Below are 22,993 nucleotides of genomic sequence, written 5' to 3'. Positions count from 1 at the left end.
GTGAGTGTAGAAGCCATCTGCCTTTGTACAAGGGCTGGTCACTACTTAACACAGCAGTTATGCCTATTGACCTTAAGATTTCTCCAAGCTCGGGATTTTTTCTATGAGCAGACCATTTGCAGTCATGGTGCAAAATTTAAATGAACAATTATAAACTCTCAACAGCTCATTCACTGCACTGAAGCTGTGTGCCTTTGTTGTTATTTTGAGCCTGAAGCACTGTTTGAGGCATGTGCTATATGGCAGTGCCTTATTGGCACATTGCACTTGCACTTGATCCAAAAATCTGATGTTTGCATTATTTTGATTCCAACAATAAATGTATAGGTGCAATATAGGCAGTGAAACTATTTCCCCATGACTTAAGTTGAAATTGTTTTCTTTAATTTTTACAGATGTTTATTGAAAAACCTTGAAATTGTTACATTTATCATTATTAAAGTATCCAGTGGGGCATCACAATACAATTAGCCATAATATGATAATTCCACAACCGCATATATAGTTATCGGTTTGATGTCTGTATCAGACTTTTGGAGTTGGACGATATCGGTTATCAGTTAAAAAGTCATTAGCGGACACCTCTACTTACAATTTGTGTGTGTGAAACTAAATGCATTGGGCATTAAATTAGTTTATTTTGGCATTAAAAAGCATTAAACGATATTTGCTCATACCTGGAAACCCTGTTATTGCTGTGCAGCGTTCATTTGCTGTACATAAATTACATGACATGTCTTTTCTGTGCTCAAAGAGCAAACATGCTTATATAACAAGTTGTTGTTGTCGGGCAGTGGACTGAACACATTTTGAGTTCACAATTAAATAAACCTGAATGTTACTGTTGGGTATTTAATTGATGATTTCCCTGCTACTACTCACTTCAAAGATGTTAACAGTACATGAAATTTTATTGAGTAAAAATTATGCTATGGTGTGCCACTATTCCTGTGAGTTCCCTATCACCCCACTTGAATGCCGGAGACAGGGCCATCAACTGCTTCATTACCTCGCCTACCACTGCTGAACGCTTTCTTGTCCTCCTTCTCTTCATCATCATTATTATTGTTCATTCAACCTCATGCTTTCTGTTCTGACTTGATTTGCTCAAGCGTGTCAGCATACACTCACTTTGTTTCTCTGCTGTATTTCACTTGAGACTAACATCATTGACAAAACACTAAATATATGTCTATATATGTCAAGAACATTTTGACCTCAGTACTAATACCAGAATTGATACCAAGGTAAAAACATAATAACAGCTGACAGTTAAACAAACAAAAATATATATATACATATTTATGCCCCCCCCACACACACAGACAGTACGGTTACTAATAAAACAACTTTCATCGAGTAAAAATTACATTTGAAATTTTTTAACACGCAGAACAAATAAAAACAAACCATTTTACATTTCATATACAATATATCCGTTACTGTATTTTGCAGTCTTGGGCCACAAACATATTCAATGTTTCTTCAATGTAATTATTAGGGAAGATCCGGTCACGTGAACAGAAATCGGGCCGATCCCACCATTTTTCAGAGGATCGGAATCTGGTGAAAAGGATCGGGTTTTGAATATATTGCATATTGGATATATTGGAATTATATATTCCTATTCCACGTTTCGATTACGGTTCCAAACGATTCTCAATTCTGATTCTTTTAATAGCCAGAGTGAAAAAAATTGCATACTTTATATTAGGGCTGTCAAAATTATTGCGTTAACGTGCGGTAATTAATTTTTTTAATTAATCACGTTAAAATATTTGACGCAATTAACGCGCATGTCCTGCTCAGACAGTATTCTGCCTTTTGGTAAGTTTTACTGCAAGGCTTTTTGTGCTGTCTAACAGCGAACTCTTGTGGTCGCTTTGCGACATGGTTTATTGTTTTCTTGCCAGTTCAATATGGCTGCACGACGTCTCGGGCTGACGCCTACGTTGTAATGTTGTGCTTATATGATCCTTGTACAAGATTTGTCCGTAAGTATGGTTGTTGTAAAGAATGTACATATTATGATAGTAAGCGAAATGATATATTTTTTGTATGAGACGCTTTTTGTTTATGTTTAGTGAACCTGTATAGCGTGCTAAGCCAACGTTGTTGCTAATGCAATGCTTGTGTACTTTTTTTTGTAGTTTTACGACGGTCTAAAGAGGACAATGGTTTGAGGTCATTTTATTAATAAATCAGATGAAAAAGGAAGAAGTCTGATTATTAAGGCGTCGTTCACTAGCTGTCTAGCTTTGGAAAAAGTAGACGCTTCGGAGTGAGGACAGCATAGACAGATTTAAATGACAGTAGAGTGAAATGCCCACTACAGTCCTTATGTACCGTATGTTGAATGTATATATCCATATTGTGTCTTATCTTTCCATTCCAACAATTTATTTTACAGAATATATATATAATTTACAGAAAAATATGGCATATTTTATAAATGGTTTGAATTGCGATTAATTGCGATTAATTACGATTAATTAATTTTTAAGCCGTAATTAACTCGATTAAAAATTTTAATCGTTTGACAGCCCTACTTTATATTAATTTCTTAACTTCTCGATTATTTTTAAAATTATATGAACTTTCAATTAACTTTGCTATGAATTTCTCACAGGGCTATTTTTAACTTATATATAAATATCAGTCTTTGAACTTGAATACGATGAAGTTTCTTTTCACAGGAGTGCACTTTCCAGGGTACCCGCGGGTTATTAAAAATATTAAAAAAGCATTGAATTTAGGTTTCCATTATTAAAGGTATTAAAAGTATTAAATTAGCTGTTGTAAGTCTGGAATTTTTTCACCGTGGTCTTAATTTTCAAGAACATCTCAGTGCAACCTAAAATTATATCCGTGACAAAGTTTTTTTTATTTATTTATTTTTTTAAATCCATAACGAAGATGACGCATAGAATTTTTACGATGCACTGCACTACCGATCGTAATGCAACTCGTGCGTGCCAAACCAATGCAACCGGCGAAACGGAGAATCCATCCACCTCTGCATCGGGAATGCGTCCGTTTGTCGGTGGAACGAAAACCCTGCAGGCAGAGGTATTGTGGATTCTGAACACCAAAAATAACCACCATTCATATACTTCAAATGAGTCCATTGGGGATCTGTTCGGATATTACGTCGTTTTTGGTCGGCATCGGCTGTCACAATGTTGGTCATATTGCGTTTTGTTCCAGAGGGAGCGTTCCCGATGTTTTAACTGTCTTTTGTAACGAATTTTCAGTTAGCAGAAAAAACGCACATTTTCTTAATGTTTAAATAGTCTACATATTTTTAAGACCATTATAAATGCATTTGCACAATGAAATACCGCTATAAAAGTTTGTTAAACATAATTTTGCTCAAATCATGTTTTTTTTTTCCGGAGGGAGCATTCCCGACTTCGTAACTGCAGCCAATTTAAGCTCATCAAGACTTTAAGATAGAGGTAAAATCGGGCCTAAAAAGTCCAGCCCGACCCGAACTGGTCCCCGGGTATTAAAGCCCGACCCACGTTTTGTGTGATAACATTTGTGACGATGTCTGCATAAAAGCCTTTCTTTTTATAACGAATTCTCAGTTGGCAGAAAAAAAACGCACATTTTCTTAATGTTTAAATAGACTACATATTTTTATGATTATTATAAATTTATTTACACAACGAAATAACGCTGGAAAAGTTTGTCAAATATAAATAAACAGATGCGGTTTTGCGGACTCGCAGAGGGGAAGATTAAAAAGGGCGTATAGGCACGCTCTGGCTCTGCAATGACCATACAGCGCCTTCTTTTTTTATCCAAATTATTTATTATATAACAATTATTCCTTAGTTTATCATTCATACATCGTTAATATATAGTTATTCCAAAAAGTTAGCAAGAAAGAACCCTGGCCCGGCCCTACGTAATAATTGACATTTTAATTTTGGTCATGTTTTCAGTTTAATTTAGCTGTTTCCAGCATGCTATAATTGACATTTTAATTTTGGTCATGTTTTCAGTTTAATTTAGCTGTTTCCAGCATGCTATGTTTATAATTGCGATGTTTGTTTACCACGTTTCCTCTTACTGCGAAGAGGGAGGAAGTTACATCGGCCGCCGCTATGATATTAAGTCATCAGCCATCTGCTGTGACCCGGAAATTTAACGCCTGCTTTCACGCACACTGCTTCCCATGTCAGTCGACACGGGAAATTGTTTTCACACACAACTGCTGCACGGTTAAGTCCCGCGATATTCCCGTTGTTTTGGAGTATGTGATGGGGCTCAAGTTACATCCAGATACTTTAGGTTGCAGTTTATGGGTCATGCGAAGGCAGTGGACCTGCTTAAACATTTCGGTTTGCCTTTCGAATGAATGTGAATTTCGCCGTTTTAACTCGAGAGTTAGCCATGTTCACTGGGGTCTTGGCAGGTGCATTAGCGTCTAGCCTGTTACAGAAGATAGCTGGTCTGAGTCCTGTCCTCCTCCTCTTTCTGTCCATAATTATTGTGTGTGTGTTTAAAACAATTCTGACAGACTTTGTAATGTTACTTTAAATGTGTTTTAGTTGTATCTTCAATATATGTGCATTCTTTTGTCAAACACACTTAGTAATTGAGGTTAAATTTGATGTTCAGTGCTTTATTTATTTAATATAATATAATATGATCTAAACAATGGGTGCGAGAAAAGTATTAATTTTCAGTTGAAATGGCATTAAAAAAGGTCTTAAAAGTCTTGAATTTAGATTTATCAATCCTGGGGGGACCCTGCTTTCACAAAGATGTTTACTTTTCAAAAGATACGATGTTTAAAAATGTTTTTTTCTTTTTTGAACCACACTTCCTTTTTAGGCAGGCATGAAAATCCCTCACCTTTCGGCGAAATTCGCCATTTTGAAGTAAAAATAGGGTGACCTACTTGAATTGGGTTAGTCTTGAGGAGAAAATTTTTATGGGGGAGGGGGGGTGGGAGATTTTTTTTACTGTCGAACACCTAAACGCCGTCACCCAGTTGGTTAGTCCATGTAACTAACTAACGACATGTTTTATTGAAGTTGCTAAGCCTGTCTTGATATGCAATGAGTTCATTTATCGCACGCTAAATAAAAATGAGGGCGATAATTTTCACGGCTGCGTTAAATCGCCGCGTGCATACATTTGTGCGTGCGTGTTCACCTGCGTTTTGATGGCATATGAGACTCAAGTTCCTTTCACAGAAGTTTATTGGTCATCGACACGCCATAGAATTAAAGTTCAAACATACAAAAGAAGGAAACATCCATGTTAAACATTGTAAACGTTAGCATTGCTACAGTGAGACTAATGGGGAAAAAAGACAACCTACTTTAGCCTGCTATAAAACATTGGCAGTCTTCTCCAAAACCTAAACTTGCGGTTAAAAGGTGAAACTTCAAACATGAAAAATCACTGTTTAACAGCATTTGCAAATGAAAAAAAATTGATTACTGACCAGAGGTTGCGCTAGACTTTTTCGTTGTCTGTCATTTTGACTGACAGGGTCATAAAAATCCGGTCATAATCTATTTTTACCCGTCACTTAAATTTTTAAAATGATAACAATGACATATTCAATAGTAGTGTTGGTCAAAAGCGGTGCGTTACTTACTCAACTCTGAATAAATTGAAGAAACTACCAGCCATGTTGTGTCTACTCTCTGCTCTGTTGATTTGTCATCCAAGACTCGGGGTGCGTTCAGGTTTGAGAATAGCGCACGTACTTCTGACTCCAAGCTGTTTCTCCCTGCTCATTCAATTAGGCTACGTTCATACTACAGGTCTTAATGCACAAATCTGATTTTTTTGTCATATCCATCTTTTTGGCGTGCCCGTTCAGACTGCTTTTGTCCATTGAGACCATTCAAGTATTACGCAAGCGCTCTAATTCGCAGTCCGACACGCGCTGGTGCGCAGAAGCATCAAAACAAATGACAAGTCATCTGTCATTCCAGGGATATCATATTTTGCTTTTCAAAAGGAGGAGACAAATAACAGACATAAATAATCCCCGTTTAGGCTTATATTCACAGTTTATATGGATCGATAGCATGCACGCACTGTCGTGCATGTCACACACACATACGGGCAGTTTGCCCCGACTCTCCAAGACGGGCTGCAGCCAGACCCCTCTCCCGACTCTCGGCCGTTTGGAAATGTTGAAATATAGCTCACATAGAGCAGAGAGAAAACCGATCATTCTCATGCTTATCCTCAACCCATTTTTATTTTTTTATGACTGTTGTTCCCCAAAAGCCGTGTTCACTGCAAGCTAGGCGCCAATAACGCACAGCTGAAATCGGATTTGGGACACTGGACGGTACAGTCCGCCGCGACAGTCTGGAAAAATGTGGCCCAGATCGGATTTGAACCACATACAAAAATGACCCAGATCGGATTTGAAATGGTCTACTTCTATGCGACTTGTCCCGTTCAGACCGTCAAGTTAATGCCTGACTCGAGTCGGAAAAACACGAAAAAATTGGATTCGTGCATTAAGACCTGTAGAATGAACGTAGCCTTAGACAATGCTCTCCAAAGCTTCCTAACGTTTCCGTGTTTGCTACACCTGAATGCTAGTTCGGACATTTTTCCAAGTAAGGCCAATGACGTCATGCATCAAGAGAGACAATAGCTAATTAATATGCTCACTCGCCATCCTGTGGTCTGGGGTGTGAATTGCAACCTGTCAAAATGACGGATGGACTTCAGTTTTTTTCCGTCACCGTTTTAAAAAACCGGTCAACGACGGAAAATATTCGGTTAACGCGACCCCTGTTACTGACACCACATGCAATGACAAAAAGAGCTTTTTTTCGAGTGTAAAGTTAACTGTTAGCGGTTTAGTGAATGTACTTCCGGTAAACATTTCAAAATTAAAGCCCTTCATGTTCTTCATATAAATAACGATTTCAGGAGTTGATCCCACATACTTCAGAATTCAGAGTCTACACTAAGAATAGCTTTAAACTGACACCCTTTCTGAAAAATCTGATTGGCAATGATTATAATACTATTATATATAGTACTGTACTATAATATTAATGCTAGATATATTTTTTTAAAGAATTGTTTTGAATCATGTTGAAATGGCGAAGTCAGTGTTCTGAATCTGTTTACATTCCATTTTTTGCAAGAGTGAATGCTATCAGCATTTGACCTCATTGTTTATTTGTGATTTATTGTTGTTCTTTATGTGTTTATTTAAACTTTAATAAAGAATTTAGGTGTTCCAAAATGTTTTTTTGAATTAAAAAAATTGCTAAATTAGTAAAGGAAAAAAAAAAGGAAAAAAATGATTAGATTGGTCGACTAATCATAAAAATAGTCAGCTGACTAAACGGGAGAAAATAAGTCATTTGGGACAGCCCTAGTTGTACAGTGTACCGGAACATATTTCCTCCACACCCATCTCACCTTTTTAACCCCTGACCCATTTTCATGCCTGTTTCGGTATCGAATCGGGACTGTATCGGCAGATTGTCAAAATCTGGTGACTTGGCCTATGGTGCAAAAATATGTGATCGAGACATCGCTAGTAATCATGGTCATACACTACTAGAAGGCTTTGAAGAATAACATATACATCCACCAAGGCTAAATGTGTTGAAACAATGAAACAATCCATTGAGATTTGTATTTGTCCATCGATGTTAGGTATCAGGCTATTCCCTGGTCAATCAGAAACTGACCATTCTAATCATGCCATGGTGTGTTGTAAAACAGAAAATTACAATATAACCCTAAGATACTTGGAAAAATATGTTTGCTAGACAAGCAGCAGTATTTAATATAAAATAAATCACACTCTTTTGACATATGGGCAAGTGTTAGAAATCTGTCATAATAACCCAATAACTTGGAATTAGGGTTAGGAATTCTGTATGCCAGTCCATCAAACCTATAGCAAGCTTAATTTCATATAGCATACAATAGAAAACTCACCAAGACATCCTTCTTTTCCCCCCTGGTATCTTGTCCATGCACCCATATACATATTCCACTCTGTAATGCTGCTTGGGTTGGACTGGCACAAAACTGTATGCATGTTTTTTTTTTAAGCACATTTTTGATTGAAGATAGAATAGCTATGGGAAGGCAAGGAGTGAAAAAATAATAATAGTGAATGTGTATACCGTACTTATGTGTGACACCTCTGGACGTGGAAGTCTCTCAGGGAAGCTTAACTTAGCTCGGTAGCTGCTAACATAAAGATGTGTTTGTGATCAATATATTGCTAAGTAGGGGTCAACCATTAGTGTAAAATGTTATATGTGTAAAGTAGGAATGGTGAGAACATTGTGCATGCATGACTTATTTGCGACGGTCGAAGAAATACAGCTTTTATAGGTGTGAGAGCACTGTCAAGAACTGAACGTTTTTCTTCCCCAGACCTTACATTGTGCTACAAAGAGCAGATGTCTTGAGCTGTTTTCCTAGCTCTATGGGTTTTAACACTATTCCTAGAGGTGTTCCTCTCGGAAACCTCAACATTTGATTCTACTATCCTTGACATTTTAGAACAGAGAGTCCTCATAGAGCCCTTTCCCTCAGGCCTTCTCCATCAAAATTCTAACACTAATTAAACATCTGTTTTCAAGGATAAATTGTGGTCAAACCAGTACAATACTGGCTAAACTAATATAAATAACAATTTTTCATTCCCCCTTTGGTATATCATGAAGGTCGTCCTATTTCTCACCATAATTAAATAGCCTAGCCTTCCCAACAAGATATAATATTATTAATTCAGAGTTTCATGAGAGTTACCAACATGTCTCGTACTTTTATTGCGATATTGAGAAGAAATGAGAAACTTGTGGCCATTTCTTTCAGAGAGCAAACCACACAGTACAGTAGTTGGAAATGACTTGTCAAAGGTCCTACTTTTTAGCAACTGTTTTGGATCTATAGTGGAAATCATTTTCCTGTATACTCAAATGCCATTGGAGAGTTCAGTCCTCCAATTCATGCACTGCTTACATGTCAAGCTGTCATCCTCATCCATTGCCAAGCACTCTACACATGACTGTTTTGCCATCTCTTTTCTCCATCCCTTCCTCATTGCTATGCCTCTGACGGGCCTTGTCTCCAGACCACCTTGCGCTCATGATCGAGCTGCTCGGTACAGTGCCTCGCCATTATGCTCTGAGTGGGAAATACTCACAGGAATACTTCACAAAAAAAGGTATGCTACTTGTCTGTTACTGACTGTTGTCCATGTTTTCTTTGTGTTTCCCCCTCTTCCACCACTGTGTGGTTTAGACCATATAGCGCTAATCATTGAACTGCTGGGGAGTGTCCCACGAAAACTCATAATGAATGGAAAATATTCCAAGGATTTTTTCACCAAGAAAGGTAAAAATATATATCTCTAAATAAAATACACATGTACGATATTCAAATTTACAAACAAACAATAGCGTCACTCAAATGTTAAATGCAGTTCTGTATTTTAAATAATGTGGAACTTAGAGAGCTTTTTTCAACAGCACCTGACGATAACATTTTTAACACTAAGACACTAAGACTCCAAACAATTGTTGACACCTAATAACCCTGTTCTGAAAGTTAGTGTGCTTATAAGTCAAAGTTGTACTTTATAGGGCTGATTAATATTGGGGAAAAAATTGACATTGTGACTCTTTGTGAGTTTTCGATATATTGCGTTATGGAATTAGATTTCTGTCAAAAAAGATTCAAACAATACTTCCTAAATTCCAAGCAAAAAATTATCCTTTAACGACCAAATGTGAAGTAATTTCATAACATGCCAAATAGGGTCACAATTAAAGTAATTAAACATTGTCCAACAAATAAAGCATGAAAAAAATAATTTATATGTTGTATATTTGACAAAATAATCGCGTTTCCGAAGTTCGAGCCTGAAAGGGGACGAACCCGGAAGTGACACGGCACACCGAGAACAGCGATGGCAGCGCTCCATACGGCCGCCATACAAAGCCCTTCAAACAATGATTCAAACAGTGATATAAGCGATAGATCGAGTGCAATGGCGGAGATCCAAGTTTTTGAAGAGTTGGAGGAAGAAGAGGAGGTTGGAATTTTATGTTGGACCTAACATGTATTAGCCAGACGCTAATCAGGATGCAAACAATGTGCCTGGACTACCTGACATGGAATGGAGACAAGACCCATCGAGATTACAAGATTGGTAAGATATAGGCTGTTATTATTTTCATGATTTGAAGATGCAGGCAATTGCACATAATTTTATGTTTCTGTCTATCTGATGACATTGTTTAAAAAAAAAAAAAAAAAAAAAAAATCAGACTTCATGTTCATTTTGGCAGCTCCGGCAGCTCTCGTGCATATAAAATACTAATATAAGAATGTTGGGGGGAAAGAATGAGATGAGTCGTTGATGGCTTTCTCCACTTTATTGTGGCAACAGTAAGAAAACAAAATAATAGCGGACTGCCATTCGACATTCGACCGCAAAGTTTTGCTTCTCATCATCTCCCCCTCGCCTCCTACTACTCACAGCTCTCCAGTCCCAGCGTCTCTTAAACGGTTCGTGCATAGTTTCTTGTTATGAGCTTTTTGTTGACAAAGGTATCGAACACACGACGTGCTGACAACTTTGTTTCTTTATTAACACATGGCGCTAACAGTACGAACACAGCTTGGGGCTCTCGGAAGGCTGTGCGGAGCGATAGATAGAGCCTGTGCTTCTCTATCACACTCCCGCGTCACGTGACCAAAACAAAAGGAATGTTTCGTGTACTTCAGGGTACCTCGAAAAACATAACAGAATATTACACGCAGTTACAAGTCGACATTACAGTATAGAATAAAATAATAATGGTGCACTGAGAAGCTGGACCAACAAATCACACTCCTGACATTTAAAAAAACAAAAAACAAAAAAAAAACTTGAAATTTGCGGCATCTTGGGAGCAAGCAGCCAGGATAAAACGATATTTCAACATGCCAAAAAGACTTGCATTTACTGTCTTTTTCAAAAAGAAGGAAGATGGTTCAAAACGAGTCAGAAAAGCACATAGAAAAGAAAGAGGAAAGTCTCACAGCATGGCAAGTGGGCATTTGCGTTTTGTTTTCAGCACCATTTTCTGCATAATGTAATGTCCGTAACTGTTTGCGGGCTCGTGAAGGGGCCATCGGACAGCAGAGTGGTGACGTAGCGGAAAGTGAGGAGAAGAGTGCGGCGTGAGAGCGAAGTTGGCGGTCGCATGCTGCAGCAGTCCGCTGTTATTTTAGTTATTTGTTATTTAACTGTTGCCACAATAAAGTGAAGGAAGCCATCATTCACTCCTCTCCTTTCTATTTCCCTATTCGGGCTATTACAATATGTTCCGGGACCTGTCCACGTGTCGTCATCCCTGCGCTGTCATATGTACTTTGCGTTCCGGCACCTTATGATTTACAAATTAAGCACTGTTCCGCAACAGTTGGCAGCTCTGCTTTGACTAAGTCATCAGTCATCTATCCAAAAATCACACTTTTTTGCAAATCCTTGATCATAAGCGGACCGGTTGAGGAAGCAGGCATCTTCGAAGTCCTTGTAGCAGAGAACACGACTCGATAATGGCGTGAAATTCATTCGCTTAGTACGAACAAAAGATGTCCATTTACGTGCCCTGCTATCCTTCAGCCACTCATACAACTTTTCTTTAGATTGAGAACAATACATCGCCACACACCACCGTGGCATCTTACCGAGAAGCAATGCAACAATACTGTGTGTATGGCGGACTTCCCTCGCAGTTCTCTGTGTGCCGTCAATTCCGAAGAATGTCGACGAAAAGGATTTTCGTTGTCAAGGGCATTGCTATGGATTAAACACAGAATCTGGAAGGGTTCCGTTAAAAAAAAAAAAAAATGCTTATAATTGTTTAGCCATTGATATTATTAAAAAACATGGTTGGCCAACCTTACTTCACATTTGGCCTTTAAGTAAAATTATTGAACTTAAACAAATGCATCTAAACATAAAACTTATTCTCGTGGCCCAGAATTTTGCTCTAGATGTCAAGCTTTCTTGCTTAGGCCGCCTTATACTTTTCCTTACAAAATAGATTTTGGCTTTGTCTTTTCTTGTGCGTTCCAAGTTTTTGCGATTGCAAATTTGATACAAAACGGGGGGCGGGCTTTGTCAAGTGCATCCTCACTGGTCAAGTAGATTTACAGCAACGGAGAAAGCTTGACATCGAGAGCAAAAGTCTGGGCAGTGAGAACCAAAAAGAGAGAATTACGCACGGTAAATAAAAATGAGGGCAGTGTTTTTCATGGCTGCGTTAAATCATCATGTGCGTGCGTGCATACATATGCGCGTGCGTGTACGCGTGCGTTTTGATGGCATATTAGATTCAAGTTCCTTTCACAGAAGTTTATTGGTCATCAACACGCTGTAGAATTAAAGTTCAAACATACAAAATAAGGAAACATACACACACACATAATGAAAACGTTAGCATTGCTACATTGAGGCTAATGGGGAAAAAAAGACAACCTACTTTAGCCTGCTATAAAACATTGGCAGTCTTCTCCAAAACCTAAACTTGCGGTTAAAAGGTGACACTTCAAACATTAAAAATCGCTGGTTAACAGCATTTGCAAACAAAAAAAATTGATTACTGACACCACATGCAATGACAAAAAGAGCTTTTTTTGAGTGTAAAGCTAACTGTTAGCGGTTTAGCGAACGTACCTCTGTTGAACATTTCAAAATAAAAGCATGTCATATTCGTCATATAAATAACGATTTCTGGAGTTAATCCCACATACTTCAGAATTCAGATTCTACTACACCCTTTATGAAAAATCTGATTGGCAATGATTAATAGTTTTATATACTGTATAGTTGTGTACTATAATATTAATGCTAGATATATTTTTTAAGAATTGTTTTGAATCATGTTGCAAAGGCGAAGACAGTATTCTGAATCGGTTTAAATTCCATTTTTTGCAAGCGTGAATGCTATCAGCATTTGACCTCATTGTTTATTTGTGATTTATTGTTGTTCTTTATTAAAGAATTTAGGTGTTCCAAAAGAGTTTTTGTGAATTAATAAGTGTCATCAAAAATTTCATTGCTCAATTTGTCCCAAAAAAAAAGGGGGGGGGGGATTATGTCATTTGTCGACTAATCGTAAAAATAGTCGGCTGACTAATCTGGAGAAATTTAGTCGTTTAGGACAGCCCTAGTTGTACAGTTGAACATACAGTGGGGCAAATAAGTATTTAGTCAACTACTAATTGTGCAAGTTCTCCCACTTGAAAATATTAGAGAGGCCTGCAATTGTCAACATGGTTAAACCTCAACCATGAGAGACAGAATGTGGAAAGAAAACCCGGAAAATCACATTTTTTGATTTTTAAAGAATTTATTTGCAAATCATGGTGGAAAATAAGTATTTGGTCAGTACCAAAAGTTCATCTCAATGCTTTGTCATGTACCCTTTATTGGCAATAACGGAGGCCAAACGTTTTCTGTAACTCTTCACAAGCTTTTTACACACTGTTGCTGCTATTTTGGCCCATTCCTCCATGCAGATCTCCTCTAGAGCAGTGATGTTTTGGGGCTGGCGTTGGGCAACATGGACGCTCAACTCCCTCAGCAGATTTTCTATGGGGTTGAGACCTGGAGACTGGCTTGGCCACTCCAGGACCTTGAAATGCTTCTTACGAAGCCACTCCTTTGTTGCCCTGGCTTTGTGTTTGGGATCATTGTCATGCTGAAAGACCCAGCCACGTCTCATCTTCAATGCCCTTGCTGATTGAATGAGATTTTTACTCAAAATCTGTCGATACATGGCCCCATTCATTCTTGCCTTTAAACAGATCAGTCGTCCTGGTCCCTTTGGAGAAAAACAGCCCCAAAGCATGATGTTTCCAACCCCATGCTTCACAGTGGGTATGGTGCAATTCAGTATTCTTTTTTTCTCCAAACACGAGAACCTGTGTTTCTACCAAAAAGTTCTATTTTGCTTTCATCTGACCATAAGACATTATCCCAGTCGTCCTCTGGATCATCCAAATGCTCTCTAGCAAACCGCAGACGGGCCTGGACGTGTACTTTCTTCACCAGGGGGACACGTCTGGCAGTGCAGGATTTGAGTCCATTGTGTTACTGATAGTAGCCTTTGTTAACTGATAGTAGCCTTTGTTACTGTGGTCCCAGCTGTCTGTAGGTCATTCACTAGGTCCCCCCGTGTGGTTCTGGGATTTTTGCTCCCCGTTCTTGTTATCATTTTGACGCCACGGGGTGAGGAGGGAGTTGAACGTCCGTGTAGCCCAACGACAGCCCCAAAACATCACTGCTCTAGAGGAGATCTGCATGGAGGAATGGGCCAAAATACCAGCAACAGTGTGTGAAAAGCTTGTGAAGAGTTACAGAAAACGTGTGGCCTCCGTTATTGCCAACAAAGGGTACATAACAAAGTATTGAGATGAACTTTTGGTCTAGACCAAATACTTATTTTCCACCATGATTTGCAAATAATTTAAAAAAAAAAATCAAACAATGTGATTTTCTGTTTTTTTTTCTCCCCCACATTCTGTCTCTCGTGATTGGGGTTTACCCATGTTGACAATTACAGGCCTCTGTAATATTTTCAAGTGGGAGAACTGTATTTCCCCCACACCCTTCTCACCTTTTTAAACCCCTGACCCATTTTCATGCCTGAGTTTGCCTGTTAAACGGATAAACTATCGTACATCCTGCGATGGGACTATTGCACTTGTGCACATTGCGATAGCGATGTTCAAACAATATATTGTGCAAGGCTAACTACATTTAAACAATTCTCTCTGACAGTAAATGACTTCCCTCAGACAGTAAATGGAATTCAAAAGTATTTGTATTTCTGCAGGGGACCTGAAACATATCACCAAGCTAAAGCCGTGGGGGTTGCTAGAGGTGCTGGTGGACAAGTACGAATGGCCCCGCCAAGAGGCAGAATGCTTTGCCGATTTTCTGCTTCCCATGCTAGAGCTGGTTCCCGACAAGAGGGCCACAGCGGCGGACTGCCTCCGTCACCCCTGGCTGGCCCTCTAGTGGACCTCTTCCCTTCCAATCTCTGCGGAGAATGCAACAGATCACTTTCCAGTTCGGGCATATCATATGAATATTTATTTCTCTTGTTGTTCTTTGAGTTCCATGCGTGTCGGTTCTCCCTCAGCGTGATGGGATGTTACCCGGTCTGCTTCGACTGCTGTGATCGACCTGGAGAACCAGTTCTTGTATCGCTAGTGACTCCTCTTTGTTTGTTCTACTCCTGCACTAAAACCAACCCAGACAAACCATGGGTATGTAGCCGTACTGTCCCCGCAGCATCGTTAGTGCTGTCTTTCTTTTTAACTGGGTCTTTTATCTTCAATTAAACCTGTATGATAAACATTTTTTGTATTTTCAAAGAAGGCTTAGGAAATTGCACACGGGGATGGCATTTACACTGACTGCAACATTGCATCTTGCAACATTTCTCCCGGAATTATTGTGGTTAGACACGGATTTCTTGTCTCTTGATGCAAAAGCCTCCTCAGATGTTTTGATGCTCTGTAATAGTTAATAATGGTTGCAATAATTTGCGAACTCCTTTCAACTCCATTTCATTTGAGAATGGTGCAAATATATGTGAATGAGCGCAACTAACATTGTGCTTGAACTGCATTCACCTGAAAGTGTACTCTGAAAGGATTTGCAAATATAGTATTTTTCCACACATTCAAGATTTATTTGGTGTTTTTCTTTAGCCATAATTCAATTTAGCCTAGAATAAAGAAGCGCTTTCATCGTCGTTGAATGCTGGTATTCTTCCAGAGTCTGTGTTCCCCCACCTTAATTGAGCCAAGGCACATATTTTCTATTGGAAAAAAAAATGCACACAACTAAAAGTTCTTCCTGTCAGTATATGTCACTGCCATAGATAGTTGATCAAAGATGTGTTTTGTGGTAAATGCATGCAGCTAAATTGTTTAGTTGGGAATTAACTGACAATTCAGGAGTGCAACAGGAAGCCCATCGAATTGGGGGTGGGGGTGTATACTGTATATCTGTACCAAAGAGTTTGCCTTTCTATGAATATATATTACAGTTATGTACAGTTTTGGACAAATCGTATATCTTAGATAACGTGACATAGCTGGGTAGCTGTGTTTTAATAAACAGACTGATGTTTGGTGATGGTGCATATATGTGGCCTACAAGGACCATTGTGTGTGTGTGTGTATGTGTGAGAAAAAGTGACAAGCTCGGCCTAGAATAAAAATGTTGCTTACAGCACCAGGTCATGTGAAGTGTTCTATCCTAAAAAATATCACATCGCTGCATACAACGTCTCTCAGGTCCATCAGGGGTTTTCTGTAAAGTGGGGAAAAAAAAAAAATTAGTCTGGACTATTTTTCTTTTTTTGTTATTCAGTAATCTTGTCTGCATTGTTTTTAAGCGTGTGTCTCACATATCACGTGTTGAGTACGTGAAACAGAACACTGAGGACAATGGAGAAGTTAGTGGAATGGCATACTAATACGAGTGAAAGTAATGTAGATAACACCTCTTGTAGTGCAGGGGTGGGCAAATGAACAAAGTGTTCTTTCATCTGGCGACAGAGAACTTATGTTAAACAAAGAACTACTATTTTGCAACTGATTACAGTGAGCTATCAGTTGATTCACTTGAATGACGTAACAAATTTGCTCCAAGTTTTAATCATATGTATTCAATAATAGGGCCTTGTGAAGTCATTGTGTTAAATTTACAATACATGAACACATAAATCCCTGCAAGTGAGCATTTTCAAACGGACACTGGTACTAAGGATTCATGTCTCATCATGGAAGAGCAGTACATCCAGGGGGGCAACCTGGTACATGTGGACACCATGTTTTTGGCTCTGGATTTATATGATGAAGCGTTCAGCAATAAATAGGCTTGATTCATTATACCTAATGTGTTTAGTACTTCTTTTGAATATTACAGTGAAATATTTCTAAAAAGTGTTTTAGAATTTGTCAGATTGATGTTTTTCGGCAGCAAAATTAGTAAAACAATGTTGCTAAACAGTATATTCAAAAGGCCTTTTCCCATTTCTTGAAGTTTACTGAGGAAATTTAAACATCTTAAGCATGCCTTTAGACAAATCTGATTGGTTTATGGACATTTTAGTTAATGGGAAACATCTGGATGCTTTTGACGTTACTCATGAAAGACTAGGATCATGGAAAAGAAAATATACTAATATCTAAATATCAAATAAGCTATCAGGAAGATGAACTGGAATATCAGAACCATGTGGGGTTTTGCTTTAGGAGGGAATGGTGCTCTTCATAAACATGACATTAGCAAAGCACATTATTTACAAATACTGATCTACAACTTTGCTTTTCAAATGGACAATAACCCAAAGCATACTGTTTCAGTGCCATTGACAGCAATAGATGCCCAATTAATTTTGATTAGGAGGGCTAGCAGGGAATGATTGCGCTCAACTCTCCCAGTCAAAATGGATTGGAAGTCCATTGGCGTCAAAGGCCGTTAAGGGGCTCCTACCTACCTGCACCATCCAGCTCAAAATCTTCTGGCAGCAGTTTGTCCTGCCTGCTGCCCAGTGTGAAAGAGAGAAGGGCCAGCAGGAGAGCGTCTAGGATGCTGATGATGGCCAATATGTAGGCCCAGCGCACCGTGCAGTTCCCCAGGCTGTACTTGTCGGTCCGCTGGCCACACATCCTCTTCACCTCAGGGGCATCCCAGCCGTCAGGATAGATCATGCACCCCATCACCATCAAAACAGCTACCATCGACATTTAAAAGATTTGCTTCATGTATTTTCATTATTCGAACAAATGCCTGTCATTTCCTCAAAAGGGGTCTTGCTTTTGCAGTATACAGTGGTATGAAAAAGTATCAACTTTTTGGAATTTCTCATTTCTGCATAAAATCACCATCAAATGTGATTTGATCTTTGTCAAAATCACAGAGATGTAAAAACGGCTTTAACTAAAACCAAACAGTTATTGGTTTTCATATTTTAATGAGGATAGCATGCAAACAATGACAAATGAGGGGAAAATAAGTAAGTGAACACTCTGCCTAAGGAGACGTAAAGAGCTATTAAAACCTATTTTTACCAAACCATTTAAGTCAGGTGTGTTCCCAATCACTGATGGGTGGTTTAAAGCTGCTCTGCCCACTATAAAACACACACCAGGTAAAAAATTGTCTTGATGAGAAGCATTGTCTGATGTGCATCATGGCTCTGTCACAAGAGCTGTCTGAAGACCTGCGATCAAGGATTATTGATTTGTACAAAGCTGTCAATCGACAGTCAGAGAAGTTGTCTATAAATGGAGAGAGTTTAGCACTGTTGCTTCTCTCCCAAGGAGTAGCCGTCCACCAAAGATGACGTTAAGAGTTCAGCGCAGAATACCCAAGTAAAGAAGAACCCTAGAGTGTCTGCTGAAGACTTACAGAAATCACTGACACAGTCCAATATCTCTGTGCACACATCAATGATATGTTAAACTATGGCCAAGAATGGTGTTCATGGAAAGACTCCATGGAGGAAGCCACTGCTGTCTAAACATTGTTGCAAAATATTTTGTGGACTGATGAAAACAAAGTTGAATTGTTTGGGCTTAACACAACGTCATGTGTGGAGTAAAAATGGCTCAACAACTTCAACACCTCATTCCCACCGTGAAGCTTGGTGGAGGGAGCATCATGATTTGGGGCTGTTTTGCTGCTTCAGGGCCTGGACAACTTGCAATCATTAATGTAAGAATCAATTCAAAAGTTTATCAGGATGTTTTGCTGGTAAACCTGAGGCCGTATGTCAGTCAGTCGAAGTTAAAAAAAAAAAAAAAAAAAGGATGGATGCTGCAACAAGACAATAAACCAAAACACAGAAGTAAATCAACTTCACAATGGTTTCAGAATAAAAAAAATACATGTTCTGGAGTGGTCAAGTCAAAGTCCAGACTTGAACCCCATTGAGATGCTGTGGCATGACCTAAAGACAGCGATTCATGTCAGACATCCCATGAATCTGACTGAACTACAGCAGTTTTGTAGAGAAGAATGGGCCAAGATTAGTCCTGATCGATGTGCCAGACTGATCTGCAGCTACAGGATGTTGTGATCTGCAAACGCGGAAACAAGGTTGGACCTCACACAAACAACTGAGGGATGCGTACAAGGGTTTATTAAATACAATACAAAACAACACGCAGTCATGGTCAAAATGGAAAGTAACAAAACGGGTCCATGACAGAAGGTCGACGGGGATCAATATATATAAACGCGAGGGTAAACCTAGGTGGTAGGCAGAGAGCCAATAAAACAAAATACAGTCACGTGCCTGCACAGGGTAGAGGAATACAAAACTAAGGCGGCAGACGGTCAAAAACCCTAGGCCTGGGGCAAAATAACAAAATACAAGGCTACTTGAAAGTACAACATGTCGAATGGCGACCAGCAAAGAAATATCTCTGCGCCCTTCCAGTGGATCGCCTGCGTCTTTATACTATTGTTGATGAGCAAGAATTAGCTGCAGGTGCGATGTCGGGAACGCCCTCACAGCCGGCTCTGTAAAAAAACTAAATCTGACCAGGAGCAGAACGTGACACAGGAAGCGTCTGGTTGAAGTAATTGCTGCCAAAGCAGAGGCCACACAATATTAAATCTATGGTTCACTTACTTATTTTTCCCCCTTCTGTCATTGTTTCCATAGTATCTTCATTAAAATATGAAAACCTATAAATATTTAGGTGGTTTATAGTTAAAGCAGACCGTTTTTTCATCTGTGTGATTTTGACAAAGATCAGATCACATTTGATGGTGAATTTATGCAGAATTGTGAGAAATCCCGAAAGGTTCAGATACTTTTTCATATCACAGTACAATATTTACATCTTAACACAATGGTAAGTAGCCAATAGCTTTGTCAGAGGGATTGAAATGTTTTTGAAGCTTTAGGTTGTGACTTTTTGTCTTGTCATCACAGTATTGTTGGAGGTGCGAATGTGTTGAAGAGACACCTGAAGGTGACTAACATGTAACTAAAGACCCCCCAGAGGTGTTAGTGTGCGCACTGTAACCAGACGCTCAAAGTTACAATGCATTCCTGCAACATGAAGCCAGTATGCCTCGCCTTTGTTTCCTTAGTAAAGATCATGTTGAGAGCCAACTTCATCTTAGAGGATGCACGAACACCCTAAAAATGGCAACACTTTATTTGAATGCTTCTTGTGACTGTCATAATCATGGCATGACACCAGCAATAAACATGAATGCTGATGACAAATGTCCTCAATTTACAGCTGTCACTGACAGCGAAGGACGTCCAATTCACTTTGACTGGGAGGGCCGCCAGCGATCATACCCTCGTGAAATAGGATTTATGTCTATCGCCGTCAGTTAAACATGATCACTCGATGCCAGCCATCACAATTGAAGTGGATTTGATCTCCACCGATGTGTGTCGATGTGTTGTTGCCTAATCTAACCAAAAACATTTGCCTAATCTAACCACACATTTGAAACAATGTCAACTTTGCATCAAAAGTGACATAATTTGACATTTGTCATAACTTAGCATTCATTCATATAATCGTGATATAATTTGACATTTAACATAACTTCATTCATTCATATAATCATGACCAGAGGCGTAGCAAGGTTCCCCGGGGGCCCCAGGCAACAAGCAACATGGGGCCCTTCGAGCGTGTGCGAGTAAGGGTGGACAGTTGGACTTGGAGCAATAGCATATTTTATAAAAGTCTAATAACGCCTCGCTCTCATAGAGCGCTTTTTAAAAATTAAAATACTACTACTAGTCTGCAGTGCTTCTACTATATTAGGACATAAAACTACAGTAACATAGTACACTCACCGCTGTCTTGCTTCCTTTTCTCCTCTTCTGTTTTTTTTTCTTTTTTTCACTTCCAGAAGGATAACTTCTCTTCATTTTGCCAATTAAAAAAAGACCAGATCCCCTCCCACTCTCACTCTGAGTCACGTGACACACATACATAACTTGCACAGTATAATGAACACAAAGGTGGGGGGGGGGTGCGAGTGCGCGCTGTGTGCACGTTCGGTCATCTTGGCCATAAAAGTGGCGAAAACTAAGCACTTTACACTGACTCATATGGATGTAATTACATTTGTTCATCGACGCACACATTTTAACAGGTGGCCATCCTCTGCTCGAAATGCGCACCTTACGCCTATTCTCATTCCCAGAATACGGAGCGCTTGTGACGTAGGACAATAACAGGACTGGTTGCTATTGGAACGTACGCATACCCAAAGAACCTTGCTAAAAGGCATATTAAAATTGCTAATAAAATCGTTCAGGATTATTTTAGGTGCAAATACTTGTTCTCCCCACTGTATGTTATATTTTTCTTATAGAGTATTTGACGAGGAATACGATAGACCCATTAATAGTCTTTTTTGGAAAAATCACCATTTCTTTAAGTAGTCACATCAATAATGAGGTGGCCTGTGAAAATCAACGTAAAACAACTCGGCAAGGACTTTCTAGAGAGTACTTGGCGAGTCACTCTTTAAAAAATTATGTGGTATCAATAGCTGATTGGACTTTCTTAAACATGTGTAATCTACGTGACATGGTTAGTGCTGATTGGGATTGATAACAGAATCGTTAGATAATCTGCCAAATGATTCCATGGTATTGAAACCCTCCCTACACTTGTCGCTGCGACAGTGCATAAAGCGTGTGCTAAATCTGTTGGCCCTCTGGGGGCCCCTGCTGGCTGGGGGCCCTTGGCAATTGCCTGGTTTGCGTAACGGGACACGAAGCCTCAGATCATGACAGGTGTCGTGATTGTGATAGCCTTACGACACTGTCATATGAAGCATTGAAATGAAGTTTAACTGATAAAACTTACTCGGATAAACTGTATAAATGTTTTGGAAAGGTGAAGGAAGCTTGTGTCATAGAGAAAACCCATGCAAAACTAGGGAGAATATGCAAAGGTACTCCACACAGGAAGGAAGAAAAAGTAAAAAAAATAAAAAAATAAAATAAAAATAAAATAAAAACTTTTTTCTATTTTGTTTTGTAAATTGCCTATTTACCTGAGGCCAGTTGCATCCAGGCGCATATTTTGTAGACGCTACCCGCGTTGCAGAAGAAGAAGAGGCTGAAGCAGACCATGGTGCCCACCACCAGCAGCATGGAAGTGGCCACGAAGAACATGGCGGTGCGGAAGGCAGGCGACGGGATGGAACCGAAATCCAGTAGGCTGCCCTTGCAGACGAGTTCCGAGGTGAGCGCGTTGCCAATGCAGTAATGGAAGAGGCCGAAGTAGCCCGCCTGCGGCGTGTTGACGCTGTCGCCAATCCAAAAGGGCTGGATGAACACCACCACCGTGATGATGACAAAGCACGTGGTAAACACGGCCCACAAGGCGCCGATGGCCCGGGAGTTCCTCACGTAGTTTGTGTGGTAGATGCGCGCCGCTTCCTGGGCAGGAAGCAGGTCCATGTCGTTTTGACGCCTGGACGCCCTTCCGTCAATTGCACACCTGTTGAGTTCGCGGCTGCCTGGCGTCAGCTTTCAGCACGCTGGACAGAGGCGTGAAGTGGCGCGTGTGACGTGGGCGTGTGGTTATTGCATGGTGTTGTGTGGCGTGTGTGTTGAATTTGAATGTATGCTTTGGCTTGTGCGGGAGTGGCTAATTTGAACAAAAATAACTTTCTCAACGAATTAAAGATACAACAATGTTTTCATATTCTTTATTCTTAATTGAAAATTTATTTGAAAAGGCCACTTGCAAAAATTTAAATATTACCCAGATAGCAGACAGACGTTGAAATGATGTTGAATCAACATTCTGCTGTCAATCTTATATTGTTGAATCAAGACCCGACGTTGATTTGTCATCACTTTTGCACTCTCCATTAATGTTGTTTCAACAATGGCATCCTTAAAAAAACCTAAACGTCACTTCGATTATTAGTAATATTGGAACA

The 22,993-nt window shown here is 39.5% G+C and overlaps 2 protein-coding genes across 5 annotated transcripts in view; one reads left to right on the top strand and one right to left on the bottom strand.

Annotated features, from left to right (window-relative positions):
• Positions 1 to 20,232, top strand: part of LOC130907384 (SRSF protein kinase 1-like) — a 46,178-nt gene extending 25,946 nt beyond the window's left edge. The window contains exons 15-16 of one of the 4 annotated variants that reach the window (XM_057822393.1): positions 9,104 to 9,196; positions 14,865 to 20,232. In XM_057822393.1, the coding sequence (XP_057678376.1) occupies positions 9,104 to 9,196; positions 14,865 to 15,049 (278 nt within the window). In that variant the 3' untranslated portion in view covers positions 15,050 to 20,232. Of the gene's footprint in view, positions 1 to 9,103; positions 9,197 to 9,273; positions 9,367 to 14,864 lie in introns of all 4 variants that reach the window. The other 3 variants (XM_057822386.1, XM_057822402.1, XM_057822410.1) reach the window with 3 other exon arrangements.
• On the bottom strand, positions 16,929 to 22,527 carry lhfpl5b (LHFPL tetraspan subfamily member 5b). The gene is made up of 2 exons (XM_057822425.1): positions 22,097 to 22,527; positions 16,929 to 17,783 (listed from the first exon to the last, which is right to left on the bottom strand). The coding sequence occupies exons 1-2, from the start codon at positions 22,503 to 22,505 to the stop codon at positions 17,539 to 17,541; spliced, it is 654 nt and encodes a 217-aa protein (XP_057678408.1). The 5' UTR covers positions 22,506 to 22,527; the 3' UTR covers positions 16,929 to 17,538.
• Between the last annotated feature and the right edge of the window lie 466 nt (positions 22,528 to 22,993).

The sequence above is a fragment of the Corythoichthys intestinalis genome, chromosome 2 (genome assembly GCF_030265065.1).
Source record: "Corythoichthys intestinalis isolate RoL2023-P3 chromosome 2, ASM3026506v1, whole genome shotgun sequence".
Classification (NCBI taxonomy): Eukaryota; Metazoa; Chordata; class Actinopteri; order Syngnathiformes; family Syngnathidae; genus Corythoichthys; species Corythoichthys intestinalis.
Note: the sequence above shows the minus strand (reverse complement) of the source record. Positions and strands in the feature narration are given on the sequence as shown.

Coding starts and splice junctions, on each gene's coding strand:
- lhfpl5b (XM_057822425.1), bottom strand. CDS start 22,505: ATGGACCTGCTTCCTGCCCAGGAAGCGGCGCGCATCTACCACACAAAC. Junction 17,784..22,096: donor CTGGATGCAACTGGCCTCAG/GTAAATAGGCAA, acceptor TGTCGATGGTAG/CTGTTTTGATGGTGATGGGG.